General features: G+C 47.1%; 1 protein-coding gene across 3 annotated transcripts in view; it reads left to right on the forward strand.

Annotated features, from left to right (window-relative positions):
- The window catches only part of TBC1D8 (TBC1 domain family member 8), a 112,723-nt gene that overhangs the window by 75,418 nt on the left and 24,118 nt on the right, over positions 1–13,187 (forward strand). For all 3 annotated transcript variants that reach the window (XM_072742964.1, XM_072742965.1, XM_072742966.1), the window contains 6 exons: positions 4,045–4,252; positions 5,820–6,014; positions 7,036–7,212; positions 8,609–8,759; positions 11,071–11,285; positions 12,267–12,384. In XM_072742964.1, coding sequence (XP_072599065.1) covers positions 4,045–4,252; positions 5,820–6,014; positions 7,036–7,212; positions 8,609–8,759; positions 11,071–11,285; positions 12,267–12,384 — 1,064 coding nt within the window. The remainder of the gene's footprint in view (positions 1–4,044; positions 4,253–5,819; positions 6,015–7,035; positions 7,213–8,608; positions 8,760–11,070; positions 11,286–12,266; positions 12,385–13,187) is intronic.

Below are 13,187 nucleotides of genomic sequence, written 5' to 3' on the forward strand. Positions count from 1 at the left end.
GTGCATGTAGTTCAGAATTTTCCACATGGTTGTCACACAGGATTGCACATGTTAATTGCAGCTTTACCAACAAACTTGGTATGACTGCTCCATATTCTGGTGAACCCACGTTTATTTCCTACGGCGACAGGTTCACATGATGGCATGTGTTAAGACAGCAGGATTTGTGGCACCGTCCCCTTTTGTTCTCAGCTGTAGCTTTCTCTTGGAGCAATTGCTTTGGCCTGTGCATACCAGCAAGGTGAACAGTGGTTGGTAAATGTTGGGGCTGTATAGGGGTGCTTCTGCTGTGGCTTCCAGGCCTGCTTTCTGAATGGTCGATTATGACTCATGTCTGTTGGGCATCTCTATGGAGCAAAAGTGGAAGCATTTAGTAAGTATTGAAAGGTCCGAAAGGCAAAATATGACTAGTGGGCTTTGTTTATGGTGTTCTTCTGAAAGAGGAGCTGGTATTTTTTTTTTCCACTGCGCAAAGCTAGGAGCTGATATTTTTAGCATCAAAACTACCACCTGCTTTGAAACAGATCTTGTACTACTCCTGTCTCAAGTTACTGGATCTTCATCTCAGTTATGTTAGAAAGGTAAATACCACATCTATATGTATAATGCATGTTTAGAGGTGGAACTGGAAGAGGACTTTTTTTTTTTTTTTTTTTTGGAAGAGGACTTTTTAAGGAAGGAAGATGATTTAGGAAAGTCCTTCCTGCTGGCTTTCTTTTTTAAGGATTTATTTATTTAAATTAGGGAGAGAGCACATGCAAGCCAGTGGAGGGAGGGGCAGAGGGAGAGAGAGAATCCTGAGGCAGACTCCCCACTGAGTGTGGACCCCAATATGGGCTCCATCACAGGATCCTGAAATCATGACTGAGCTGAAATCAAGAGTTGGCAGCCTAACCAGCTGAAGCAGCCAGGTGCCCCCCTCTTTATAACTTGAGGTCACTGGTCTTTGGCTGCTGAATGTGTGAGAGACAGACCCCTACAGTGACAGAGAACAGCCCAGAAAGGAGAATGGAGATGGTGTATACTATACCCAGGCTGCTCAGAAGCCATGGAGAAGGTGGTTGAACTGAGCGCTTGGCTGGCGCAGCAGGTGCACAGAATAGAAAAATCAGATAACTGAGTGCCTTATTCTTAAATTGAAGAGCTGGCTGCAAAGTAAACACAAAAAGTTGGGACACCTGGGTGGCTCAGCTGTTAAGCGTCTGCCTTCAGCCCAGGGCATGATCCCGGAGCGCGAGGATCGAGTCCCACCTCAGGCTCCCTGTGTGGAGCCTGCTTCTCTCTGCCTATGTCTCTGCCTCTCTGTGTGTGTCTCATGAATAAATAAGTGGAATCTTTAAAAAAAAAAATAGACAACAGGTGAATTCAGTGGTGGCTGGACCCCACATCTGTGAGATACGTGCAGGTAGGCTGCATTGGCTGTACTTTCACCAAAGCCAGCACGGCCAGCATACTTTGAGGACAAGCATGTCTTCCAGTGTAAATGCACAGCATATAGGGCCGCTTTTGGGGAACTGGGGTGATCTTGAAGGGCCTTGCCTTCCATCCCGTAGTACGTGAATTTTGAGAGCATTCACAGTACTTTCCTGTGTTTTCCCAGCTCCTCTGTGGAGGACATGCAGGCTCCTTTGGAAACAGCCATCTGTGAAATATCAAGTACTGCAGGGTAAGGAAGTGTAGCTTTGGCCTGCAATACTGGACCCATCTTGATCCGTAGAATTTGTTTAATTTCTCTCTGTGCCCAGAGGACTTTCTGGACATGCATATATCTTTGTGAGGGTTTGCTAATAAATTCCAAGTACTCCCTCATCCCTGTGTGGGGTGTTCTGGGAAGATGACTGTGTGATGGTGTGAAAATGAGGACCAGGTTGGGAACATGGACTGGGGCAGAAGGGGCATCAGTGTGAGCCTGTCCCTGGTGATGGAGGGGGGGCAAGGAACGCGTCTGCAAGATCACTCAGGTTGCAGCGTTTAATACCTTGCATATAAATACAACATTTTAAGAGTTACTGTGTTCCTAAAAGAAACTACCTTATTTTTTTTAAAAAGCTAACAATACGTGGTCAGGTAGAAAATTTAAACAGAATAAAAATGAAAAATGGAAATCCTACTACATAGAGTCAGCTACTATTAACATTTTATACAAGGTCTTTTTTACATATCACTTTCTGCAGATTTTATAGAATTTATATAAGTGGGATCATAATGTAGATGCAATTTCTAATCTGCTTTTTCAATATTGTGGACCTCATTTTTTGTTCACCTTTTGAAGCGGAAAGGTTACATGTTATTTCCATTTTACAGGTGTCAAGATGCGATATGGTGAAGTGTTATCTAAGGTCACACAGCTAATAAGAAAGCCAAGAGTTCATATTCTTTACTTTGAGCAGAATGCTAATTCTATCAGACAAATTTAAAGAACTCTTTATATAATGTGGCAAAGAAAAATTTTTATCTCCATACAGTAGAATTTCTTTTCTACCAGAATTTTGGGGTATGACATAAATTCATCAGTATCTGCGAACATGATTTGGCTGCCTTCATGCTTTACGAGTTGTTAGAGCCAAAACTCAGGATATGGGGGGAGGGGGTTCCCTGGGGTAGGATTTCTCCTCCATTCTCCACTGTCCATCCTGATGTGACATTGATGGGCTTCTCTCCAGTGATACATTACTTAGATTTGCTTGTATGTATGTATGTATGTATTTATTTATGAGAGAGCTGGGGGAGAGGGAGAGGGAGAGAGAATCTTAAGCAGGCTCCATGCCCAGTGCGGAGCCCAACATGAGGCTCCATCCCACGGCCCTGAGATCATGACCTGAGCTAAAATCAAGAATCGATGCTTAACCGACTAAGCTACGCAGGTGCCACTTGGATTTGTTTTTTAAAGGTAATAATTGCTAATGTTTATTTAGCACTTACTATATGCCCAGCACAGATCTCAATTTTTAAACTGCTGTTTTGAGTTGTAATTCATATACCTTGCAGTTCACCCTGTTCAAGTGTCTCAATCAGTGGGTTTTTTTTTTCATTTAGTCACAGAGATGGTGCAAACCCTCACCACCATCGGTTTTGAACATTTCCTTTACTCCAAGAAGAAACCCCATACTCATGAGCAGTCACTCCCCACTTCTCCCCTTATCTCCTGCTCTGTGTAATCATGAATCCATTTTTCTGTCTTTATGAGTTTTGCCAATTCTGTAAATTCCATATAAATGGAATCAGGCGGTATGCAGTCTTTTGTATTCGTCCTGTGTCCAAGGTCCATCCATGTGGCAGCTTGTGTCAGTATTCTGTTGCTTTGTATGACTGAGTAATATTCCATTGTGTGGCTCTGTCACATTTTGTTTATCCATTTAGCAGTTGATGGACATTTGAGTCATTCGTTGCCAGTTCTTGGCTATGGTGAATAACGCTGCTATGAGCATGCAGGTACAAGTTTTCGAGCAGACGTGCGTTTTTACTTCTCTGGGGTCTATACCGAGGAGGGGAATTGCAGGGTCGTGTGGTAACTCCATGTTGAACCTTTCAAGAAACAGCCAGACTGTTTTCCAACCTGGCTGCCCCATTTTACATTCCCACCAGCAGTGCATGAAGATTGCAGTTTCTCCACATCCTTGCTAACACTTGTTGTTATATGCCTTTTTAATACTGGCTCTTAGACAATTAAAAAATTTTTTTTTAATTTCAATTCAGTTAATTCACATATAGTGTATTAGTAGTTTCGAGGTAAAGCTCAGTGATTCATCACTTACTTGTTTGATGGTAATTCACAATGTTACTCAAACCAGGAAGGAGCATCTATTTTGGTCTGCGAGTTTGGCATCTTACTCTTGCACAGAGGCAACCCTTTCTGCTTTGAGTACACGTCCCCAAGGTCAGCTGTGAAGTGGGGTGTGTGCTGATGCCCCACGCAGGACCTGGAGGGGCTCATGCTCTTGGATACCTGGTTGTTCCAGCTGGTTTCACAAGATTTTTCTTTGTAAACTGGTGTGTTTGTTCAAGTTCTGCCTCTTTTTCTTCTCTCCCTGCCTCCTTTGCCAGGGACCTGGAAGCCAGAGCACAGAATGAGTTCTTCCGGGCGTTCTTCAGGCTGCCGAGGCGAGAGAAGCTGCACGCCGTGCTGGACTGCTCGCTCTGGACGCCATTCAGTCGCTGTCACACCGTGGGGCGGATGTTCACTTCTGACCGTTACATCTGCTTTGCCAGCAAGGAGGATGGCTGCTGTAATGTCATCCTCCCACTCAGAGAGGTAGCCACAGCCCCGGCGAGAGCTTCCTGAGCTCGCCTTTTGTCCTTGAGCCCATGGTCATCGGTCACCATGAGACCGGTCCAGGCAGGGCTGCTCACCCAGCAGGGTTTTGCTGGCTCAGGATGGGCTCTGGAGGGAAGCACGGCCTCAAATTGGCCAGTACCCATTTGGTTGTTGCTTTTTCTGTCGTTGCTACAATGACCTGAAATTTGCCTAGAAGTGATTGGTGAGAATAAAGCACTCTCGTCCCCTCATTATTGATAAAGCTGTTAAGGAAAGTCCATGCCCGGCTATTAAAGCTTTTTCCAGCAGCTCTTAGGAGTGATTCTACCCCTTGCAACTCACAAAAAAGGGGAAAGAAAAAAGGCAGCTGACAAAAAAGCATCACCTTTTGAAAATGTCAGATTGCTTGGCTTTTCTACTCTCCTGGGACTTGAGTTAAACATTAAAAAAAAAAATGTTTCCTTTACTATGGATCAGATCTGTACCTACTGTACAGTTCTGCAGTCTGTTCCTAGACATGCAGGGCAACCGGAGGCTGCTTCCAGATCTGACGAGCTCAGTCCTTTGGTTTCAGGGCATGTCTGTTGTGACCATACACTAAGCTCTGTTTCCCGTCAGGACCTCCAAATTCTGAGCACTGTTCTTTGGGAAAACTCAACATCTTTCATTTACGTGCTCTCCCTCCATGTCATTTCCTAGATGTTTTCATTTTACAAATATTCTTACTTAGGCACGGAGCAAGAAATCCAAGAGTTGTCTTATTGTTGTAACCTTTATATGACATTTACCACTTTCCCCATTTTTGAGTGCTACTGTTCAGTGGCATTAAATACATTCACGGTATTGTGCCAGCATCACCAGAACTTCCTCATCTTCCCAAACTGAAACTGTTCCCATTAAGCACTAGTTCCCCATCCTTCCTCTTCCAGCCTCAGGCAACCACCACTCTACCTCCTCTCTCTGAATTGGACAACTTGAGGTCCCTCGTAAAAATGGAATCATATAATATTTCCCATTTGTTACTGGCTTATTTAACTTATTAGCATGTGTCCTCCAGGTTAATCTGTGTTGTATCATGTGTCAAAATTTCTCTCCTTTTTAAGGTGGGATAATATTCAGTTATGTGGATAGATCGCATTTCGTTTCTCCGTTCACCTGTTGATGGATACTTGAGTTGCTTTTACCTTTCAACGACTGTGAATACACTGCCTTGGCCATTTTTTGTTTGTTTGTTTGCTTTAAAGTTTTATTTGTTTATTCATGAGACACAGAGAGAGAGAGAGGCAGAGACCTAGGCAGAGGGAGAAGAGACTCTCCGCTGAGCAGGGAGCCTGATTCGAGACTCAATCCCAGGACCCTGGGGTCATGACCTGAGCCGAAGGCAGATGCTCAACCACTGAGCCACCCAGGCGCCCCTGCCTTGAACATTTTTAAGCTCTGTATTTGCATTTTTAGTGCAGTTGTTTGGTTTTGCCTTCTATCTGGTGATATTTTCTAAATATGTAATTGAAATGGCTGCGCTTTTTCTCTGGCTGGACCTCTTGTGTATAACTTTGTGCAACAGGTAGTGAGCATTGAGAAGATGGAGGACACAAGCCTGCTCCCTAACCCCATCATTGTCAGCATCAGGAGCAAGATGGCTTTCCAGTTCATCGAGCTGAAGGACAGAGATAACTTGGTGGAGAGCCTGCTCATGAGGCTGAAGCAGGTGCATGCCAACCACCCCGTGCATTATGACACCTCACAAGATGAAGACATGGTACGGTCCTTAGAAACAGCTGGATCCTGTAAATTGAAGATCTCTTTTTTCTCTTCCTCCGGGGCAGTGGTCTCTAAAGGGAGTGCACATGACCATGATACACTTGGGTAGGAGAAAAGTATGGTAGAGGGGATTGGGTGGGTGCTACACAGGTTAGAGGGTGTCCCAAGCAGAAGAGCAGTTGGAGGTGCTAACAGGGCATCCTGTTCACAGGTTAGAGGGGTTCATGGGGCACCCCTTACCAGAGGTTAGGGGAACTGATGGTTAGAGCACCCCTCTATATGTTAGAGAGGTTGGTGGGGTACACACACATGTCAGAAGGATTGACAGGGCACCCCTCCCAGGCTAGAGGGTTTGATGGGGGTATCGATCTGCCGGGGTCACTGCCCCTCCCCCCTGATGTTGGAGGGGGTGTTATTTGGGGGCAGATGGAACTTGTTAAAAGAGAAGTTACATTGTCCTTAAGGTTGGACAGCTGGAAAACAGACCTGGATCTGCTGGCGCCTCCTCTCCTGCTGTCTCACACCCATCACTCTCTCTCTTCACCTCTTTTTACCCATGCAGTGACAGAGAGGAAAGGGGATAAGACTAGTACCTCTCAGTACCTGAGAGCTGTTTTCTGAATGGTTATCCCTAGTTCTGGAAGCATACAAGAAACGGTGCTTGCCTGGCCCCCTCTTAGACTCATGCTCTGTGTGCTGTGAAAGCAGTGTGGGTCATAGTCTTTGCTGAGGATCATATCTGTTGGGGCTAATGTTAGTCTGTTTCCCTTGAGTCATAGATAGGCATGTTTAAGTATGTGACCTGAGGGGCGCCTGGGTGGCTCAGTCAGTTAGATGCTGGACTCTTGATTTCAGCTTAGGTCATGATTTCAGGGTTCTGGGATTGAGCCCCTTGTCGAGCTCCATGTCAGAAGGGGAAGTATGTTATCTTCATGCCTCCAAAGGCAAAACAAAGACTCTTCCACAAGTAATGACTTTCTTCTAGCTCCCTCCCTTTTTTTCTTCTAATCCTTCTGCAGACTTCACCTGTGTTTCATTCAACAAGCCTGTGCAGTGACCACAAGTTTGGGGATCTCGAAATGGTGTCCTCTCAAAATAGTGAGGAAAGTGAAAAAGAGAAGAGCCCGCAGCTCCACCCGGAGGCCCTGATACCTGTCCTCCAGCAGTCGGGCAGCCAGAGTCCTGACTCGAGAATGGTAGGTGGCATGGCTCTGTTTTCATGGGCCCCCTGGCAGGGCTAGCCCAGGTGGAGGTTCCCAGGTGTGCAACCTGCTGCGGGCTGCATACTGGCTAGTGCCAACCCGGCAGACCTCGGAAGAGCAGGTGTGGTGCCGGATGCCAGGCAGCCCCAGTGCCTGGTGCCCCCTCCCTCCTCATTGGCAGCAGTGGAAGGAATCAGCTGATGCCAATGGTCTGGGCACATAGTGGAAGATGTGGTTGTATGACCAAGGACATGGCTTTCCCTACCTGCCCCAAGTGGCTCTGTGACACAGCTCTTGGCCATGTGACCTGGAGAGCCATCAGTGCTGTCCTTTGTGGGTTCTTGTGGTGTTTCTCTTCTTACCCAGGGGTGTCTGTAGAGGCTCCTTTTACAGTATTGCCTGTTTCTCTCCTGGAACAAAAGGTCTCCTGTGCTGTAGTTTTACTGGACTAAAGATATTTCTGTTACATCTGCTTACCCTCGTCCTCTTTGTAGGGAGACTCTGAGGGAACGGTCATGTATAGTAGGCTAGAAATCGTACTCTGAAAAGACAGGCTGGAGGGAGGCTGAATTGGGGTCATGCGTGCCAGGGGTGTCCTTGGGCATAACTATCCCAAGCTGTGTCTTGTGGCCTAATGGCTGCTGTATAATTAATTGATTGTTAGCTTTATTCATTCAAGACAGAACCTTCTGATATGATTTACACAGAGAAGCTCAATGAACTCTTGACTAAACCTGTGAGAATATGAATATATGTGTAAGCTTCTCGCATTACTGGAGAATGCAGATAATGAAAAGTGTATTAAACATCTTGCTCAAAAGGTACTATGAACACCTATCATCTAGGGATACTTTTAAAGGATTTTTAATTACCTAGAGAAATGGTATCTGTCATTTCTGATAACAAGAACTGTGCGATTTTTTTTCCCCAGGTTTCAGTTTTCCCTCTGGCTATCCCGGAGCTCAGGGCAAATCATGATCCCCCCACCCTTGCCCTTGCCCTTGTTTGCCCTCTGAGCTCACCTGTGTTGCAACAGGTGGCTTGGCGTCCACATCCTGAGGAGCTTTTCCTAACCTCCCCCACTCCCACCCCATCCTCCTCTCTGCTCTGGGCTTGAGTATTCGGACAAATACACTCTTACTATCACCCTACCAAGGAAATGGCTTTATATTTGTGTAGACGCTCCTGCTGGGCTCTGAACTCCAGAAGGGCTGGCGCTCTGTTATTCATCTTTACATCCTCTGTGCCTGGAAGTATTTTCAAAATATTTGCTGAACCGGGTGCCTGTCACTGTTGGTTCCTCTGCCCGCAGAGGCAGCATCCCTCTGCTGTGGATTGTGGACGGGCTAGAGTGGAGGCGCCAGTACATTAATGAGATTTCCATTTCCAGTCCAGGGAACAGATAAAAATAAGCCTGTGGAACGACCACTTTGTGGAATATGGCAGGACTGTGTGTATGTTCCGCACAGAGAAGATCCGGAAGCTTGTAGCAATGGGCATTCCTGAATCTTTACGTGGCAAACTCTGGCTGCTTTTCTCAGGTAAGCATTTCTGGTAGTTTTAGGCCACATGTCATTTCTGGAGCAGACACAGGAACAGGGGCCCAGATCCGAACAACGTGTATGTGCAGACAAGTCCTCTGTCTTTGGGTTCTTCTTGCAATGTTCCCAGCCGAGAACTTGAGCTGAACCCTCACCATGTTAGCCAGGGGACCAGGGTCCGGGTGCCTGAGGCCCCTGGGCTGCGGTGTCCTCAGTCAGCGTGCCCTGGCCAATGTGATCACCTCTCCTTTAGAAACCACTTGGAGTCTGTACATAGTCTTGAGAACCCTGTAAAGAACCTCCTAGGAGTGAAGTGTCTTCCTAGGATATACACTCTGAACTAGACTAAACAAACACCTCTGCATGTTGTTCACTCACAGTGGCGTTGAAATAAATCCCTCAGTATACTTTCTATCCATCACTCCTCTCTGGAAGATGCTCAGTGTCCCAGGAGGCACAATTGCAGAGATTTCTGTCCTTTCTCCTCCTCTGCCACCTGATCCTGTCAGTGATGACTTTGTCTGGCCTCGGGCCCCGGGACTGTCCCTCTGCTGTGCTGCTGCTCTTTGGTGATGTCTGGGAGTCCCTCATCAGGGCACTGGAGGGTGGGCAGAGACAGGGACCGACATCTCTAGAGCCGTGCCGAGCAACGGCTCCACAGCGAGTGGACGTTTCATCTGGCTCAGTTGAAGAGGTGGAGCCTCGAGGGCAGGAGGGGAAGGGCCCTGTCGTCCAGTGGTGTGACTTTGCTGCTCCCGTCAGGGTGCCGCTTGAGGCATGGCAGGGAGGTCTGCTTTCCCCTGGTGGCCCTGCTTTGCTCAGGTCAACACGATTGCCCTGGAGGCCTAGCCTGGGTGCCTGTCTTCTCCCTGCACACTTCTTATGTTCCTCCTTCACGTCTGCTTATGCTGGAACTTCACCCCAGTCATCTCTTTCCTCTTCCAGTCGCCCCCAAACAGCCAGCCCAGCTCCTCCCTGGCCCAGGGAGCCCAGATAAATGTTTCCTGCTTTCCCACCTCCTTGCTGGCATGTACTTGGTTGGGATTAACTGGTGGGCGTACCACCGCTCATCTGTTTCGTATGCTGTGTCCCCCTGCCTCTTGGCTTGTTTCTTCAGCAAGATGGGCCTTTTTAAAATTAAAACGTTTTCTGGATTTTTTGTTTTTAATGAGAACAATTTCTTCTCACAATTGAAAATAGGAACAAGAGAAGAAAGTAACATGACCTGCCTTACACACCTAACAAGTGACACTTGGTAATGACACTGGTTTGTAGTCAGCCTCTCTAATGAACACACACAGACACACACACACACACACACACACACTGTATTAAGAAAAAAAAAGGTAGTTCATAAAGGGCTATCTTTCAAGTGATAGTGTTGACAGAAAAGATTGCTGTGGGGTTTAGGTTGGCGCGTGATGAGTGACAGCTGTTACTATTAAGCGGTGCATATGGAGCGGGGGGATGCCAGGGTGATTGTTGATGGGACATGACAGGGAGTCACAGCGGCTGATGGTTGAGTTGAGGGCAGTACACTAAACCCAATCTGCAATTTAAAAGTTTTCACTAGCGATTATAGGCAGAGCTGGCCCTTTCTGCTTGCCCTGTTTGCCTGGGATATCCCTGCGTGTGGCTGGCCTCAATCCTGGAGCCCCGCCCGCCCCCACGCCCCCACAGGGACACCTGCTAGAACCACAGGGGCCCTGGTGCTGGCTGATGAGGGAAGGGGATCCTCTCGTGCTATTGACACCCCACTCCTGATGTCCCCTGCCTGTCAGGGGCCTGGGTAGGCTGTGCTTGGTCCACCTGCATATCCGGATCCGGCCTCAGAGTTTCTTGTTGGCAGCTTGTTGGCTTCTTGGTGCTTGTTGGCTTCTCGATACTTATTTAATTACTATACATAGGTGTACCTTCTGCTGTGTTTTGCATATATACGTTCATTAATTTCCTGTTGAAGTGATATATGAAAATTATGTGTACATGTATACACATATAGCCACTCTTGCTGTTACTAGTGAATGCAGCTTACTGAAAGCATATTAATACAACTATTTGTGGTATGAGCGGTTTCTCTCTCTCTCTTACTCTATAAGGTTATTCTTAGAAAAGCCATGTTTTTTCTTTTTTCTTTTTTCTTTTTTTTTTTGGTGGAAATGAAGTCCTTTTGGTTGTGTGTGGTCCCAAAATGTTATATGTCCCTCAAGTAACAAGACGCCATTGAGGGCTTCCGGCAGGATAAGTGCCTTTCCCATGTTGACTCTCTCCTGCTGATCTGCCCCCTTAAAAAATTACTTTTATATCGTCTTAGATGCCGTCACCGATCTCGCCTCGCATCCCGGTTACTATGGTAATCTGGTGGAGGAGTCCATGGGAAAATGTTGCCTGGTGACCGAGGAGATAGAACGGGATCTGCACCGTTCCTTACCGGAGCACCCCGCTTTCCAAAATGAAACAGGAATTGCTGCTTTGAGGAGAGTCCTGACGGCCTATGCCCACCGGAACCCCAAGATTGGGTACTGCCAGGTGAGGCTTGCAGTGAGGAGCAGAAATCTTTGAGTCCATGTGTCGTGTCGATCACGCAGGCTTCGGGTTCTGTTGTGCTTGGCCGTCTGGTACCGAGGACTGTTGTGTGAAGGCTCTGTGCTTTGTCTCTTCCCTTAAAGAATGTATTGAATAAGGCCAAAGGAGTCCTCTTCCTGTAGTCAAACAGGCCGATTACTTGAGATTAGAAACTTTGCTCAGTGCCCAAAAAGAGCAGTGCACGTGATGAGTCGCTGTCCACGGCAGGATGGATTGTCTTCACCGTCCCACCACGCCTCCACTGTATGACAGCACTGGTAATGCTTCTGTGGAGCTTTATCTTTCTAGATCTCTACAGATGTTACAGGGATTATTTAAAAAATATCAGTGCTAAAGAAAAAAAAATATCAGTGCTATTTGGGGAGGAAAAAAGATGTTTGGGGCCGATCCCTTTCTTTCAGGAAGCACTAGTGGAGGGAAGACGTTGTCTGAGCAGTTGTTGAGTTTACTCGGGAAGTTTACTCAGGGATGTGATAAACACACGCAAAATAAAACCCGGTAAACTAAACACTCCTGCCCCCACCCCAGCACAAGACTGGGGTAGAGAAGTTTCTGCTGCTCGAAAATAGAAGATCTTGAACTTTGTTTTCCTGTGAATAAGCAAAATCAATGTGTGAATGTTTTGTGTGTGTGTGTGTGTGTGTATGAACATTCACACAGAGTAGTTGGATTTGCCCGAGCCTGAGACGTGCACCACAGCTAAGCCCAGCATTACTAGATGGGGACAGTGACGGAACGGTGGCTGGTCACTCAGCCTGGGTGTCTCGTGGGGACCATGTTGATAAACATGTGTGGCTGGGCTCGACTGGGTCTCTCATCTACAGTCTTGACTTTGTGGACCACTTGGCTCGTGTGATTTTTAACGTCTGTGTGGTCTACGTGGTCTGATCACTAACCAGCCCCTCCTCTGTGATCCCTGTGCAGTCCATGAACATCCTGACGTCTGTTTTGCTGCTGTATGCCAAGGAGGAGGAGGCCTTCTGGTTGCTCGTCGCTGTGTGTGAGAGGATGCTCCCAGACTATTTCAACCACCGAGTCATTGGTAAACTGTCTTCTTCCTCCTCTTCTCCTGCTTCTGTGCTTGGGGAACAGGAACAGAGCCTGGGCAAAGACCTTTGTCATTAGTCCTTGTTAAGAAATCAACCCCCGTGCACTCTGCTGGTCTCTGTATAAACCCTGTGTGGCTCTTGAATTTGCAAAACTAACTAGTATGATTCTCTCTGCACTGTTCTGCCAAAATGGTGGAGCAAGGTCACCTGAAAAGAAAAATTTTAGTTTCAGGAAACAGGTTGGATGGTGAAAAACAGAGCAGTCTTTCACTGATACTGTGGCCTAGAAAGGGAGGATGGTCTTGCCCTCAGTACCCAAGGGGCTCATGCAGACAGATGTCCCCTTTCCCTCAAGAGCAGTGCCCTTAAGGCTGGACCTGAAGGGCAGACCTGGGAACCCCCACTTCCCCTTGCACATATTGATAAGTGAGAAGGCACATGTGTGGCTGTCGGGCTCTGGGCGTACCTGTGACCCCACAGCACTCAGGTACCACCTGGTGCCCTGTTCTGTTTGTGGCTGATTTGAATTTCCCTTATCCCTGGGGCTGAGCACCTCCTAGTGGACAAAATGACAGAAAAGATTGCTTGGCAGAAAGACTCCTTCCAGGAAGACAGAAAGACTCCTTCCTGGAGATGGCCTAAAATTAGCAGTGGGAACAGAAACAAAAGAACCAATTTGAGACGGAATTTGACAAAGGACTGGAGGTAGGGCAAGGTAGGAGGAACACCCTTCTGAAGACTGGGGTCCAAAGAGCTGAGGGAGTGTGATGACCACTGGGAATAAGGGGGGGGGTGG

Source organism: Vulpes vulpes, chromosome 16 (genome assembly GCF_048418805.1).
Source record: "Vulpes vulpes isolate BD-2025 chromosome 16, VulVul3, whole genome shotgun sequence".
Taxonomy (NCBI): Eukaryota; Metazoa; Chordata; class Mammalia; order Carnivora; family Canidae; genus Vulpes; species Vulpes vulpes.